This window comes from Sorex fumeus, unplaced genomic scaffold (assembly GCF_029834395.1).
Source record: "Sorex fumeus unplaced genomic scaffold, SorFum_2.1 ptg000198l, whole genome shotgun sequence".
Lineage (NCBI taxonomy): Eukaryota > Metazoa > Chordata > Mammalia > Eulipotyphla > Soricidae > Sorex > Sorex fumeus.
Genome location: NW_026606255.1, coordinates 918,602 through 930,937, shown reverse-complemented (window position 1 = coordinate 930,937; position 12,336 = coordinate 918,602). Strand labels below are relative to the sequence as shown.

At 59.2% G+C, this 12,336-nt stretch overlaps 1 protein-coding gene across 1 annotated transcript in view; it reads left to right on the top strand.

Annotated features, from left to right (window-relative positions):
• TECTA (tectorin alpha) overlaps positions 1-11,170 on the top strand; it is a 55,040-nt gene extending 43,870 nt beyond the window's left edge. Inside the window, exons 13-22 of the mRNA XM_056108189.1 lie at positions 1,545-1,831; positions 3,774-4,054; positions 5,376-5,486; positions 6,189-6,391; positions 7,260-7,423; positions 7,791-8,039; positions 9,561-9,723; positions 10,322-10,409; positions 10,594-10,710; positions 11,070-11,170. Coding sequence (XP_055964164.1) covers positions 1,545-1,831; positions 3,774-4,054; positions 5,376-5,486; positions 6,189-6,391; positions 7,260-7,423; positions 7,791-8,039; positions 9,561-9,723; positions 10,322-10,409; positions 10,594-10,710; positions 11,070-11,170 — 1,764 coding nt within the window. The remainder of the gene's footprint in view (positions 1-1,544; positions 1,832-3,773; positions 4,055-5,375; positions 5,487-6,188; positions 6,392-7,259; positions 7,424-7,790; positions 8,040-9,560; positions 9,724-10,321; positions 10,410-10,593; positions 10,711-11,069) is intronic.
• Positions 11,171-12,336: the final 1,166 nt, after the last annotated feature.

Sequence of the window (12,336 nt, the reverse complement as noted above, 5' to 3'; positions counted from 1 at the left end):
CCCTCCCTCCCCCACTTCCCCCCACCCCCGGCACTGGGTGCCCGGGGGGCACCCCGGCACCCACACTGGCTGCTCAGGAGGCCCTGCCCGGAAGCCTTGCATCCCCGGCGGGTGACGTCAGGGGAGGGACCGAGAGCCAAGTCCGCTTTTACTCCAGATTAATTTCCCAAAGGCCTTGCGTTTGTTTTTATGAGATTTTCAAATTATTATTGGCTCTGCCCACCTGCCAAGATCCCCCCTTCCCCCGACACACACACACACAGACACACACACAGACACACACACACACACACACACACACACACACACATCCTCTGGGGTTCTTTCTAGAAGGTGAGAGGAGGCAAGCACAAACACTCCCTAATTAAAAAGCCGAGAGTGTGTCCCCACTGTCTGACTCCAGGGAGAGAAACTGGGGTGAATGTGGCCAGTTTCTCTTACACCATCAAAATTTTGAGGTAACTCTTCCAACCGGACTTACTTTGGGGGATACCTACATGTGCTTAGGAGGCCCGAAGAACCCTTCTGGTAACTCTCAGCCCACCGGGCCTGCAGTTCAATGTGAGGGCCCCAGGGTGGGGTGCCAGGGTCACCCCGGCCACACCCAGCAGTACTTGGGGCCTCTAAGGCTGACCCCTGCACTCACTCTGACCCTGAATTTACATAAACAGGAACCACCAGCCCAACAGCCGAGACAGCTCTCTGGAGAGCTACACCTCTGATCTGGTCAGTTGGAGACTGCCCACCAGGCAGAGCTGGCCCCATTGATTACAGCTGGGAGCACTGGCAGAGAGGGACCTGCACCCCAGCATTGTTTAGAAGAGAGATGTTGCCTGTGTCTTTGTTTAGAGACTCTGCCCATAGCTAAGTTGCTGACATTGGGCATACACCGGGCAGCACTTGGCAACTTGCAGGGAGAAGTCTGGGTTTCCATTATTTTTCTCCTCCATGAAAGCTGGATTCCTTTTGCCAGTCAGCCCACATAGGTGCAGTTGTCTGGGTTGAGGACAGTGTCACTCAGAATGGGAGAATGAGAAATGACCCCTCTAGAGACCTGGCCTGGTTGGGGAATGGAATCATGCTTTTCAGAGGGAGGCTGCCATTTAAAAAAAAAATGTAACATGGCGTGGGGGATCTCAGTTCATTCTGTAAGGAGGGGAAAGTATGTCGCCCGTGTCCTCCAGACTAAGAAAGGAACATGGGAAACGTGACACCCACAGACTCTGGGGTCTCCAGTTTGAATATTATAAACAGAAAAATCCATCTGCGTGGCAGTAATCCCCAGATTCATCTGACCATTAGACTCCTTGGTGGGGGCCAGTTGTGTCCACCGGCTCAGCCCCTCATGATAGATTCTTCTATCACCATCTCTCTGCCCACCTGCTCTGCCCTGGGCAGTCAGTGAGGGAGCACCTGGCTGGGCGTATTTTGGGGCTCCCCGCTACAGGGCAGGGCCCGGGAGTCCACGTGCCTCCCCCACTGCTCTAGTCCCATTTGCAAGTTGGCCAGCCCTGAAACGCGACCGACTGTCCCTGCCCCACCAGGTAAACGGCACCCAGGTGAACGTCCCGTTTGTCACGGGCTTGGCCACCCGCATCTACAGCAGCGAGGGCTTCCTGGTGATCGACACCAGCCCCGACATCCAGATCTACTACAACGGCTACAACGTCATCAAGATCAGCATCAGCGAGCGGCTGCAGAACAAGGTGTGCGGCCTCTGCGGCAACTTCAACGGGGACCTGACCGATGACTACGTGACCCTGCGGGGCAAGCCAGTGGTGAGCAGCGTGGTGCTGGCACAGAGCTGGAAGACCAACGGCATGCAGAAGAGGTGAGTCCTCACCCCAGGCCTATGCTGGCCGGGTGTGACCACAGAAGGCGGGCGTCACATTTCCTATCTGCAGGCAGCAGAGCAAGGGCCGCAGAGAGAGCTCAGTGGTTGGCCCCAGGCTCCATTTCCAGAGCTGCCTCACATGTACAAGGCTGCATCCCACCACATCACCCCCGCAAGCATCACCAGCTCCCGGCACCACTGGCGGTGGCCCCTGTTTAAAAAGAAAAAAAGCCAAACCAGGGGTTCCCAGAGTCCCCACGACCCACACGGGGATATCAGAGGCCCGAGTCACTAAACTGCAGAGGAAGGAGCCACACTGGGGGGGTGGGGGGGAACTGAGGGACTTTCTCAGCTGAGTGGAAGACCATGCCCAGGGTTAGGACGCCAAAGCCTGGGTCCAGGTCCCTGCTGGGCTCCAGGCAGCCCTGTGGGGGTGGGATGGGACCATTATGGGTGCTGGCTTGGGGAAAGGGTCCACCCGCTTGGGTCTGTGGGCCTGGCCGAGGGCTTGGCTGGACTCACACAGGCAGGCGTGGATGGGTACCCAGAAAGCCTTGTAAGATCAGACCTCACCCAGGTGACTCTCACAGCTGAGAGAGTGAACTGGAAATGCCTTTCCAAAGGTGCTTGATTTGGGGCCCCTACTGGCAGCTGAATTCTGTGTATGTTTCGGGATCAGTGGAAAGCTTCTCTTGACCTTCAGAGGGGGCAGGGGGCATTCCTGGCAGTGCTCAGGGACCGTATGCAGTACCTGGGTTGGCCATGTGCAAGGCAAGTGCCTTCCTGCTGTCCTGTCCCTCGGGTCCAACCCTGGCAGTTCTTTGCTTGGTCACTGGCTCCACGCCCTGTGCTCTCATCTGCTGCACGTGAGGTAAACACCCAGATGTGGGGAGGACGCTCCTGCCTTGCCTTCCCCAATGGAGTCTAAGTCAGACTCTCAGGAAGCAGGCACCCAGAGCAGGAAGGAACCGCCATCACCTCATCCAGTCTCTTCCTTGAGGACCGGAGGGATAGTATAGCGGATAGGGCGTTTGCCTTGCATGAGGCCAACCCGGGTTCAATTCCTGGCATCCCATATGGTCCCCCGAGCACCGTGTGGAGTAAACTCCTGAGTGCAGAGCCAGGAGGAAACACTGAGCATCACTGGATGTGACCCCCAAACAACAACAACAACAACAAAACAATCTCTTCTTTGAAGTGGAGACTAGAGCAGAATGGTCTACACCACGCTCCTGTCGGTGGCAAGGCCAGGGCCGCATTCCAGAGCCCTGAATTTGGTGCCCTCTCTACATGGCCACTTCGGGGCTCCACAGACAGACAGCTCTGGGCGTGGGCACTACTGGGGGGCTTCCAGAGACAAACAGGGCTCAGTTCCCTCGGAACTTCCAGTTCTGCCCCCCTGACTCCCGACCCCCTTCCTAACCATTTCAGCTGGACATGAGTCTTCTTGTGGGACCTGAGCTTTTGGTCTCCGACAAACTGGGACTGGGCGAGGCTTCCGCTCTCCCTGTCAGCTCCCTCAGACTAGCAGCCCTCGTCGGCGTGATCGCTGATCAAGAGCACTTCCTCAGTCTCACTGCCGAATCCTGGCCATGAGTTCAACCTGGTGTGGCGGTGGGGTGACTGCCAGTCTCTGTAAATGGCTGCGGTCAGTCTGAAGGCCAATGGCCGGCCCACTGACACCAGTTGTTCATCCAGCTTGCTGCTGCCAACCCCTCCTCTTGTGTGGCCCTCCCTGTGCCCAATGATACAACAGCAGTGACTGTCACGCCGGCATGGGTTAGAGACGAGTCATCTTGACTTTCCCACAATTCCACCCCCTTCCCCCCCAACCCGCTCACTTCTGTCCAGCCCCAGTTCCCGGCCGCCGTCTCCCAGTCCCAGAAGGCCGGGACTGGCACCCTGGCCTCTGCCTCGCTGACCCGACTCTCCCTTCCAGCTGCAATGAGCTCCAGTTCTCCCAGTACGCGGCCACGTGTGACAACGTGGACGTCCAGCGCATGCAGGGCGATGGCCACTGCCTGAAGCTCACGGACATGAAGGGCTTCTTCCAGCCCTGCTACGGGCTGCTCGACCCGCTGCCCTTCTACGAGTCCTGCTACCTGGACGGCTGCTATAACCACAGGAAGTTCCAGCTGTGTGGCTCGCTGGCCGCCTACGGGGAGTCCTGCCGCTCCTTCGGTATCCTCAGCACCGAGTGGATCGACAAGGAGAACTGCTGTAAGCGCTCGGGGGCGCCGGGCGGGGCCCTGCCCTGCTCCCGGCTGCGGGTGAGCAGCGTGGCGAGCTGCAGGGGGGCGGTGGGAGAGCATGAGGGGCATTTCCAGCTGCTCCTGGCCAGCTCGGGGACGCTCAGGTGTGGTGATGTAGGACACAGAGGGAGGAAGCCGGAAGCCAGGGCTCCTGACTGGTCTCAGTTCCCAAACTGGCTCTCCAAGACCCCGTACCCTGCACACAGCCCCGCTGGGAAGGGCTGGTGACGACAGGTGAGCGGGCCCGGGCCCGCCGGCTGCCTGGCTCAACAAGGAAGGTGTGGTGGGGGTTAGGTAGCGTACACACATAAAGGAGAGAGGCGCTGATATTCTGATGGGACTGGCCTTGGGTCCGTCGCTCCGTTTGCCTGCTGTGTCAGTCAGGTGGAGGAGGAGCAGGTGACGCCCCTGCACTGTCTCCCACATCTGGGTGTGTCCTGACCCACGAGCGGCCCCTGTCCCCTTCGTGCCAGGAGTCGGACCCTGCTGTGTGCACTGCCCATGGGGGCTCTCCTGGGACCAGCCAGCCCTGGGCGGCTCGAGGGTTTCCCCAGCGGTGCCAATGAGCATTAGTTCACCCCTACAATGGACCATTTCAAACTCCGGAAAATTGGAGTTTTCACCCGGGCTCTGGAGCCAGAGCGAGGGTGCACGAGGTAGGGTGCTCATCTTGCCTGCAGCGGACACAGCTTCCATCCCTTTCACCCCCTGTGGTTCCCCGAGCCCAGCGGGAGTGATCCCTGATCACAGAGCCAGGAGTAAGCCCTAAGCCCTGAACATCGCCGGCTGTGGCCCCCAAACAAAATCACGGGGGCCACCCCCAGGTTCCCAGGGAACCCTGCTGAACCCCTCCCTCGCCCCCTGTACTAAGCATGCGCTCCAGCCTCCCACCCCGTCAGATACTTTGAATGGCAGTGGGGAGGAGCAGGGTGCTGGGAGTCTGAGAGGTGAGCTGGTACCCTGCCAGGGAGAGCTGACGTCCTGGAGGCGTGAATGGTGCAGGCAGCCGGGCTCTTGGCAATGGTCATTGGTGTATTGGGGGTTGGGGTCTGTGCTTTCCCCTCACCACCTGCCATGTGGGACATGGGGGGGGGGGGGTTCCGCTGTGCACTGGGGGCTCCCCTGGGGGCCTGTAAGGAGGCCCTGACTGGCCACCATGGTCGGGCCTGTCCGGAAGGCCCCCCACCGACCCCCTGGGCCTGGCTACCCCTCACAGCATCTGCAGTCCGAGCACTTGCCGGGCACTGGTGGGAAGGTCGGCTTGTGGGCGTCTGTGTTCTCCTCTTTAGCAGGAGTGGTCGAAGACCCCTGCGTGGGGGCGGACTGTCCCAACCGGACGTGTGAGCTGGACAACGGAGGCGAGTTGTGTGGCTGCATCGAGCCGCCGCCCTACGCCAACAGTGAGTGCCAGGCGGGGGCCGAGGCATGGGGCCCAGGCGGGACGGGTGAGACCCTCCAGGGACTCGCACCCACGTGCACCTGGACACGAGCAGAAGCAGCCCCAGATCTGACAGAGTGTTTGTGGGTGGGTGGGGGCTTGGGTTGATGTGCACCATGGCCTGTGGCCCTGTCCCCACCCAACCCCATGTAGGAGGTGGCACCTGGTGAGGTGGGCCTGCAGGGGTGCGGTCTTACCCTGGGCCCACTCAGCGTCACACCGTGAGCCTCGCTGGATGAGTGTATGTGACACCCCCAGGCTCCCACTGTCCAGCCCGTGTCTCTGCCCCCAGAGATGGACACAGGTCATGTCGTGCGCCTCACGGCAAGATCTCCCAGCTCCTCTGAGTTGCAGCCCAGGGTTCTGCGCTCAGGCCGGGGCAGCCTTCCCAGGTGGTCCCCCTGAGCCAGCTGCCGTCTCAAGTGTATAGGAAGCCAGGAAAGGCCAGGGTGCGAGGAAGGAGTTTGTTAGCATTTTCAGCTTTGCCCAGGCCCCGGCTACTGTTTTGAGTGGGTCTGTCCACTCCCAGGGGCCCCTCTGGAAGGGTGAACACCCACCTCCTTGGTGTGAAGTCAGCGGGAACCTCTCCTGGTTGCAAGGGGGGCGGGGGTGGTGGCAAGGGGAACTGCCCTGCCCCGTCACTTTCCCGTGCCTGCCCCTGCAGACTCGCACGACATCATCGACGCGGAGGTGACGTGCAAGGCGGCCCAGATGGAGGTGTCCATCTCCAAGTGCAAGCTCTTCCAGCTGGGCTTCGAGCGGGAGGGCGTGCGGGTCAACGACAGGCAGTGCTCGGGCATCGAGGGCGAGGACTTCATCTCCTTCCAGATCAACAACACCAAAGGCAACTGCGGCAACATGGTGCAGGTGAGGGCCGGCCGCGCGGGGCACCACGCCGGGACCCCTCACAGCCTACCCGCAGGATACCGGCTTAGTCCTGGGGAAGCTAGCGGAGGTGGCTCGGTGGTAGAGCACTTCCCTTTCATGCACCGTGGTCTGGGTTCGAGCCCCGGCACTACAACACACACAGAAGCATGGGGGTTAAGCCTTGAGAGCGCGTGCGTGAGTGGCCTTACGCCTCTCCTGGTTTGCTTGCTGATAAACGGAGCTGGGTTCCGGATTCCAAGGGGCGCATGGTGCCTGGGTCCACTGCAGGGATGCCACAAAGGCTCAAAGCCATTGTCCAGTGACCCGGTCTGTGCAGGGCCTGTGCCTAGAGGGCTCAGCCCTGAGGCCAGGCAGGAGTCGGACAGTGCAGGGGATCAAACTCAGGTCCCTGCAGCCCTGGCCATGGGGCCCCAGTTCCTGTTGTCCTCGGTTGATGAAAGGACGCTGGTATCTGTGCAGAAGGGGGCGGAAGGGGAATTTGTGTTCGTTCTCCTGGCCACTGCACGGGGCTGCCGGGCTGGGATTTGCTGTGCTCTTCAGGGGCGCGGAGGAGGATTTCTCACCAGGCAGTACAAGGCTTCATGCTGTGCCCAGCTCAGTTCCGTGGAAAGCAGGGGCTGGCTGGAGGTAGAATTTGGCAGGATGTGAGGTCCCCTCTGTGGGCAGTCTGGGTGTGGCCTGGGGTGCCCCTGACACTGAGTGCCCTCCTTTCTCATCCTGGCACACACCGCGCCTGCTTCCTGCTGATTTACACTGGCTTCTGGGTGCGGGCGGGAGGGAAGGGGGCCGTTTCTCCCCTCCCACGCCCTGCAGCGGGAATGCTCTCTGCCCTGCCTTTGCCCGACAGTCCAACGGCACGCACATCATGTACAAAAACACAATCTGGATCGAAAGTGCCAACAACACCGGCAACATCATCACCAGGGACCGGACGATCAACGTGGAGTTTTCGTGCGCTTACGAGCTAGATATCAAGATCTCCTTGGACTCCGTGGTGAAGCCCATGCTCAGGTGTGCTCCGGGCGCCTTCTCCCGCTCTGCCTTTCCCCGGCAGGGAAGGTCGACATCATCGGAACAGCCAGCGTTTCTGTCTCTGAAGCACCAGGGGGAAATAATTAGAATTTTCTGAACCCGAGTGCCTTAGCACAGCTTGTTCTGTTATGATGGAAACGTTCTCTAACTTCCCATATGGTCCCTGGAAATGTGGCTGGGGGTAGGGCTGAGGAATTGAAATTTTCATTTCCTTTCGTTCAAATCTGATTTAACCGACATGGGATTAGTGGGCGTCCAGTTGGGCAGCCTTAGAGCAGAAGTGGCGGGCCACAGAAGTATTGCCCCCCCCCACCCCGCCTCGGCCTCATGCTGGTTTCCCTCCCAGTGTCATCAACCTCACGGTGCCAACGCAAGAGGGCAGCTTCACCACCAAGATGGCGCTCTACAAGAACGCCTCCTACAAGCATCCCTACCGCCAGGGCGAGGTGGTACTGACCACGCGGGACGTGCTGTACGTGGGGGTCTTCGTGGTGGGTGCCGATGCCACACATCTCATCCTCACGCTGAACAAGTGCTACGCCACCCCCTCCCGTGACAGCAACGACAAGCTCCGCTACTTCATCATCGAAGGCGGGTGAGTGCCAGGCCCCGAGAGCCCTGGGGAGTGCGTTCCCCTCCGTCCTGGAGGCAGAGGGTTGAACTGTGGTGAGTAACACAGCAGTGAGGAGACAGGGCCGAGCGCGTAGGGCTTTCACACGCCACGCGCCGTGTCCTGCCCGCTCGGTGTCTGGGTTTGCGGGAGATGAGTGGCATGAGTCTACACCCAGCACTGCCCTTAACGGGGCTTGACCTCCACGGTCACTGAGAACAAACAAAAAGACCACAGATCCTGCGATGCTGAAAATCAGATGGAAGAAAGCCCTGGCTCTGTCAAGCAAGATTTAAATATATATATATATACACACACATATATATAGTTTTATTACATACATAATTTATGTAGAAACACACTTACTGGCTTCAAGTGTAAAGTTCAATGATTTTTCTTGAATTTACAGAGGAATGCAGTCATCACTATGATCTAATTTTGGGACATTTCTATCACCCCCATCTAATAATTCTTAAACGATGGCATTACTCTGAATTCTTCTTCTGTGGGAAGTGGTGGATGTGATTCAAACCAGCCAAAGCAAAACAAACAAAAACACAAAACATCTGATGGTCACAAAACCAAACCACAGGAGGGAGGAGATTTCAGAGATGGTCTTTGGGTGGGAGGGGGGAGGGAGGGTCCCACTATCCAGATCTTCCCCCCAACCCTGGATTCGCATGCATGATGCTGGCACAAGGGCATTCCCCTCCTAACCCCACTCTGGGACTCGCTGGGGGTGGGGGCGCACAGCTCACCTCTGTCGATAGGCAGCTGCTTCTCCTGGCACAAAGATGTTGCCTCTGGTCCCTCTGTTTCAGGGGAGGCAGATTCAGACCCGGGGGAGAGGGCTCGGCCAGCCACTGACTGCATTCTGGCCCCCTCACACCCCTTGGGAGGATTCACAAAGGCATCCGGGTGCCCAGTGAGGTTGCATTTCGGAGACTGTGGCCTTGCAGACTAATTACAAAACTTAATAGGTGTGGGAACACTGGGGGATAACGTCCATTTTTCATTTTCCTTATCACTAAGCTACTTAATCCCTGGGCTTGGTGCAGGGAGCGTCAGACGCATCCCCATTTTATCCAACGTTTCAAAGAAATGTGTGGTGGGCTCGGAGGGGCCGGCCGCAGGCAGGGTGGCCCTTGAAGGATGATTTAGAACAGCTGCCCCTATGCTGGGTGCTGGGGATGCAGGAAGCTGGACCCCCCCACCAGGGGGAAATTGCTAAAAAGAGGGTGGCATGGGTGGGGGTCTTTGGGGAGGAGAGGCAGGAGTGGGAGGGGACCCCCTCCCCAGGCCCACGACTTCATCATGTGGAAGACTTTCCAGTAGGGTTGGAAGTTGAAGCAGCTTTTGTCACATTGGTATTAGCCCGGGCAGGGTCGGGATGGAGAGTCACTGGCTACTCGTCCTGGGCGTGGTCTGATGCTTCCAGAGGCGCCCTGGCTGCACCCCGGCCTCCCCGGGGCCGGGAAGGGGCAAGCTGACTTGCTTTCCGAGCAGGTGCCAAAACATTAAGGACAACACCATCGGCATCGAGGAGAACGGGGTCTCCCTGACCTGCCGCTTCCACGTCACCGTCTTCAAGTTCATCGGGGACTACGACGAGGTGCACCTGCACTGTGCCGTCTCCCTCTGCGACTCGGAGAAGTACTCCTGCAAGATCGTAAGTGAGGGGCCGGAGCGACAGCACAGCAGGGAGGGCGTTTGCCTTGCACGCGGCCGAACCGGGTTCGATTCCCAGCATCCCATAGGGTCCCCCAGCACCGCCAGGCACAGAGCCAGGAGTAACCCCTGTGCTTTGCCGGGTGTGAACCAAAAAGAAAAAATGATAGTAGTGAGCAGCGCGGGGGCCTGTGGAGGCCAGGACAGGCCCAAAGTCCTGGCCCAAAACAACCCGCACCCAGAATGAGGTCCTGCAGGAGCTCGGGGCTGAGGTCATGGAGCCACCGTCTCTTCTGCCCCAGCGTCTGTCCCTGCCCTGGGACATTCCAGCTCTGTGTTCATCCACGCCTGCAGGGCCAGGCGCTGTGGTCCTCAAGAAGAGACGCTGGGCATTTCGGTCTACCAGGCAGAAGCCGTTTCTTTCCGCCCACAGAGAGCCCCCGTCCCCGCCGCTGTCTCCACGATCGAGACCGCACTGGTTCTGAGTAATCGGAGCCACGGTGTTGCTCCAGGCCCCGGCCACAGGCTCCTCGCTCGCAGGCGGGAACGTGGGAGAGAGCATCTGTGTGAAAAGCTCCCTCTGGTGTTCTGTCTTGCAGAACTGCCCCCAGAATTCCAGGGCTGCCACGGATCCTAGCAAAGAACCGAAGGAGCAGATCATTTCAGTGGGACCTATTAGGAGAAAAAGTACGTGCGGCCCCCTGCTTGGTAACTTATGGGTGGGGCTCATGGGGCGTCCAGTTCCCAGGGGAGGCCTTCCCATGGACTCCTGGGAGCCTGGGCGCTGGGCTCCCCCCACTGTCCTCCCCAGAGGCCTGGCCGGTAGCTGTCGGTGCTGGCCGCAGTCTGACCCCTGCGACCCCCGCCCTAGGGCTGGACTGGTGTGAGGACAACGGTGGCTGCGAGCAGATCTGCACGAGCCGGGTGGACGGGCCTCTGTGCAGCTGTGTGACCGGGGCACTGCAGGAGGATGGCCGGAGCTGCCGAGGTGCGTGTCCCCCGGCCGGCGGCCGCCTGTGGGGACACAGCAGTAGCCTCGGGGGTCACCTTCTGTTTGTTTTGCTTAGAGGTGGCAGATGGTGGGGGTGGGCCTGGATCTTTCTGTTTCTGAAAAGGGGCAATAGCCACAGGAAGTCTGGGAGCCTCTGGTCTGAACGATGCTGATTTTAAAATCCAGCTCTGTGCAGTGGGCATGGCCAGCTTCCCCTGAGCCTCCACGGCCTGGGCCTTGTGGGACAGGTCCCTTAGCAGGGATTCGCGGCCGTCTGGGGCGGGTGTCCTGGCGCGATTCCCCCCGCCCCGCCCCCGCCGACTCACTCTGCTCCTCCCTCCACCCCCCCCCAGCAGCCTCCAACTCCTCCACTGACCTTCACGTGTGGACGCTACTGCTCGTCGTGACCCAGCTCACACTGTGGCCTCTTGTCTGTGAACCCGGCATGGTGTCCTAGTCCCCTCACGTCCGCTCTGTGACGTGCCATCCTCGCCTTCCTCTGGTCCCGTAGGCTAAAGGTGTGTGTCCGTAGGTCAGCACCTGCCTCTGACCGTCAGACTGGGCACACGTGCCGCCACGGGCTGCCAAGAGCCACGTGTGGGAGGCACAACTCTGGCCTGATGAGCCCTCCCCCACCCCCAGTCGCGTGATGAGACACTCGGGCTCACGGGAAAACCAGGGTCATGGGAAGCCCTGGGCAGGGGCCTTGCCAGAGAGGGGCATCAGGCAGCCAGACCAAGGAACCGGGAAGGGAGGGTGCAGCCAGCTCTGAGGTTCCCATGCTGCCCGGCACCAGCCGGCTGCAGGCTCAGGGCGGCCCATGGCCCTGGCTCAGCCCTTTCTCTTTTATAAAAATCAACCAAATCGTTTTTAATGTGTTTTATGCTTCAATAAACGTTGTGTTCAAGTATTGTCCCTGCTTGGCTACTGGTGTCATTCTCCCCACCATAGTGCGCCGTGAGGGAGCAGCCCGGTGACTGGCATTGCCAGGTGGACAGTCCACAGCCCGAGCACCTCCCTGCCTGAAGGTCAAACCCATGGTTCATTCTGATGTTGTTGGGGATTTGTGCATTTTCCTGGGAGCTCCAGGAAGCTGAGCTCCTGGGCTTGCTGCTCTCACATGAATGCCCCTCCCCACCCCCACACCGGGGCACCCACCTGACATGGCAGGGGAAGGATGTCGGGGGACAGAAAAGCACAGAGTAGAGGCTAGAGCGATAGTACAGCAGGTCTGGGTTCGATTCTCAGCATCCCATGTGGTCCCCTAAGCACCGCCAGGAGTAATTCCTGTGCGTCACCAGGTGTGACCCCAAAAAACCAAAAAAAAAAAAAGAGAAAAAAGCACAAATCGGTGTAGTGGCAGATGGCAAGGAAACATCCACATGAAGTGATGGAAGGAGATGAGTAACAGAGGTGCCCCAGACATGGGAGACTCATCCCCTGGCTCTGAATAATGTCTGGGTCAAAGAGAAATAACACTTACCTGGATGGGTGGAGATGAAGGATGGTAAGGTCAGCCTCTAGGAAGAAGGATTCGCAGACGAGGGCAGTGGAGCAGAGGCCTATGTGAATCAACAGGTTTGAAAGAATCTAACTGTTTGAAAATAGAAAAAGCAGAAGAAG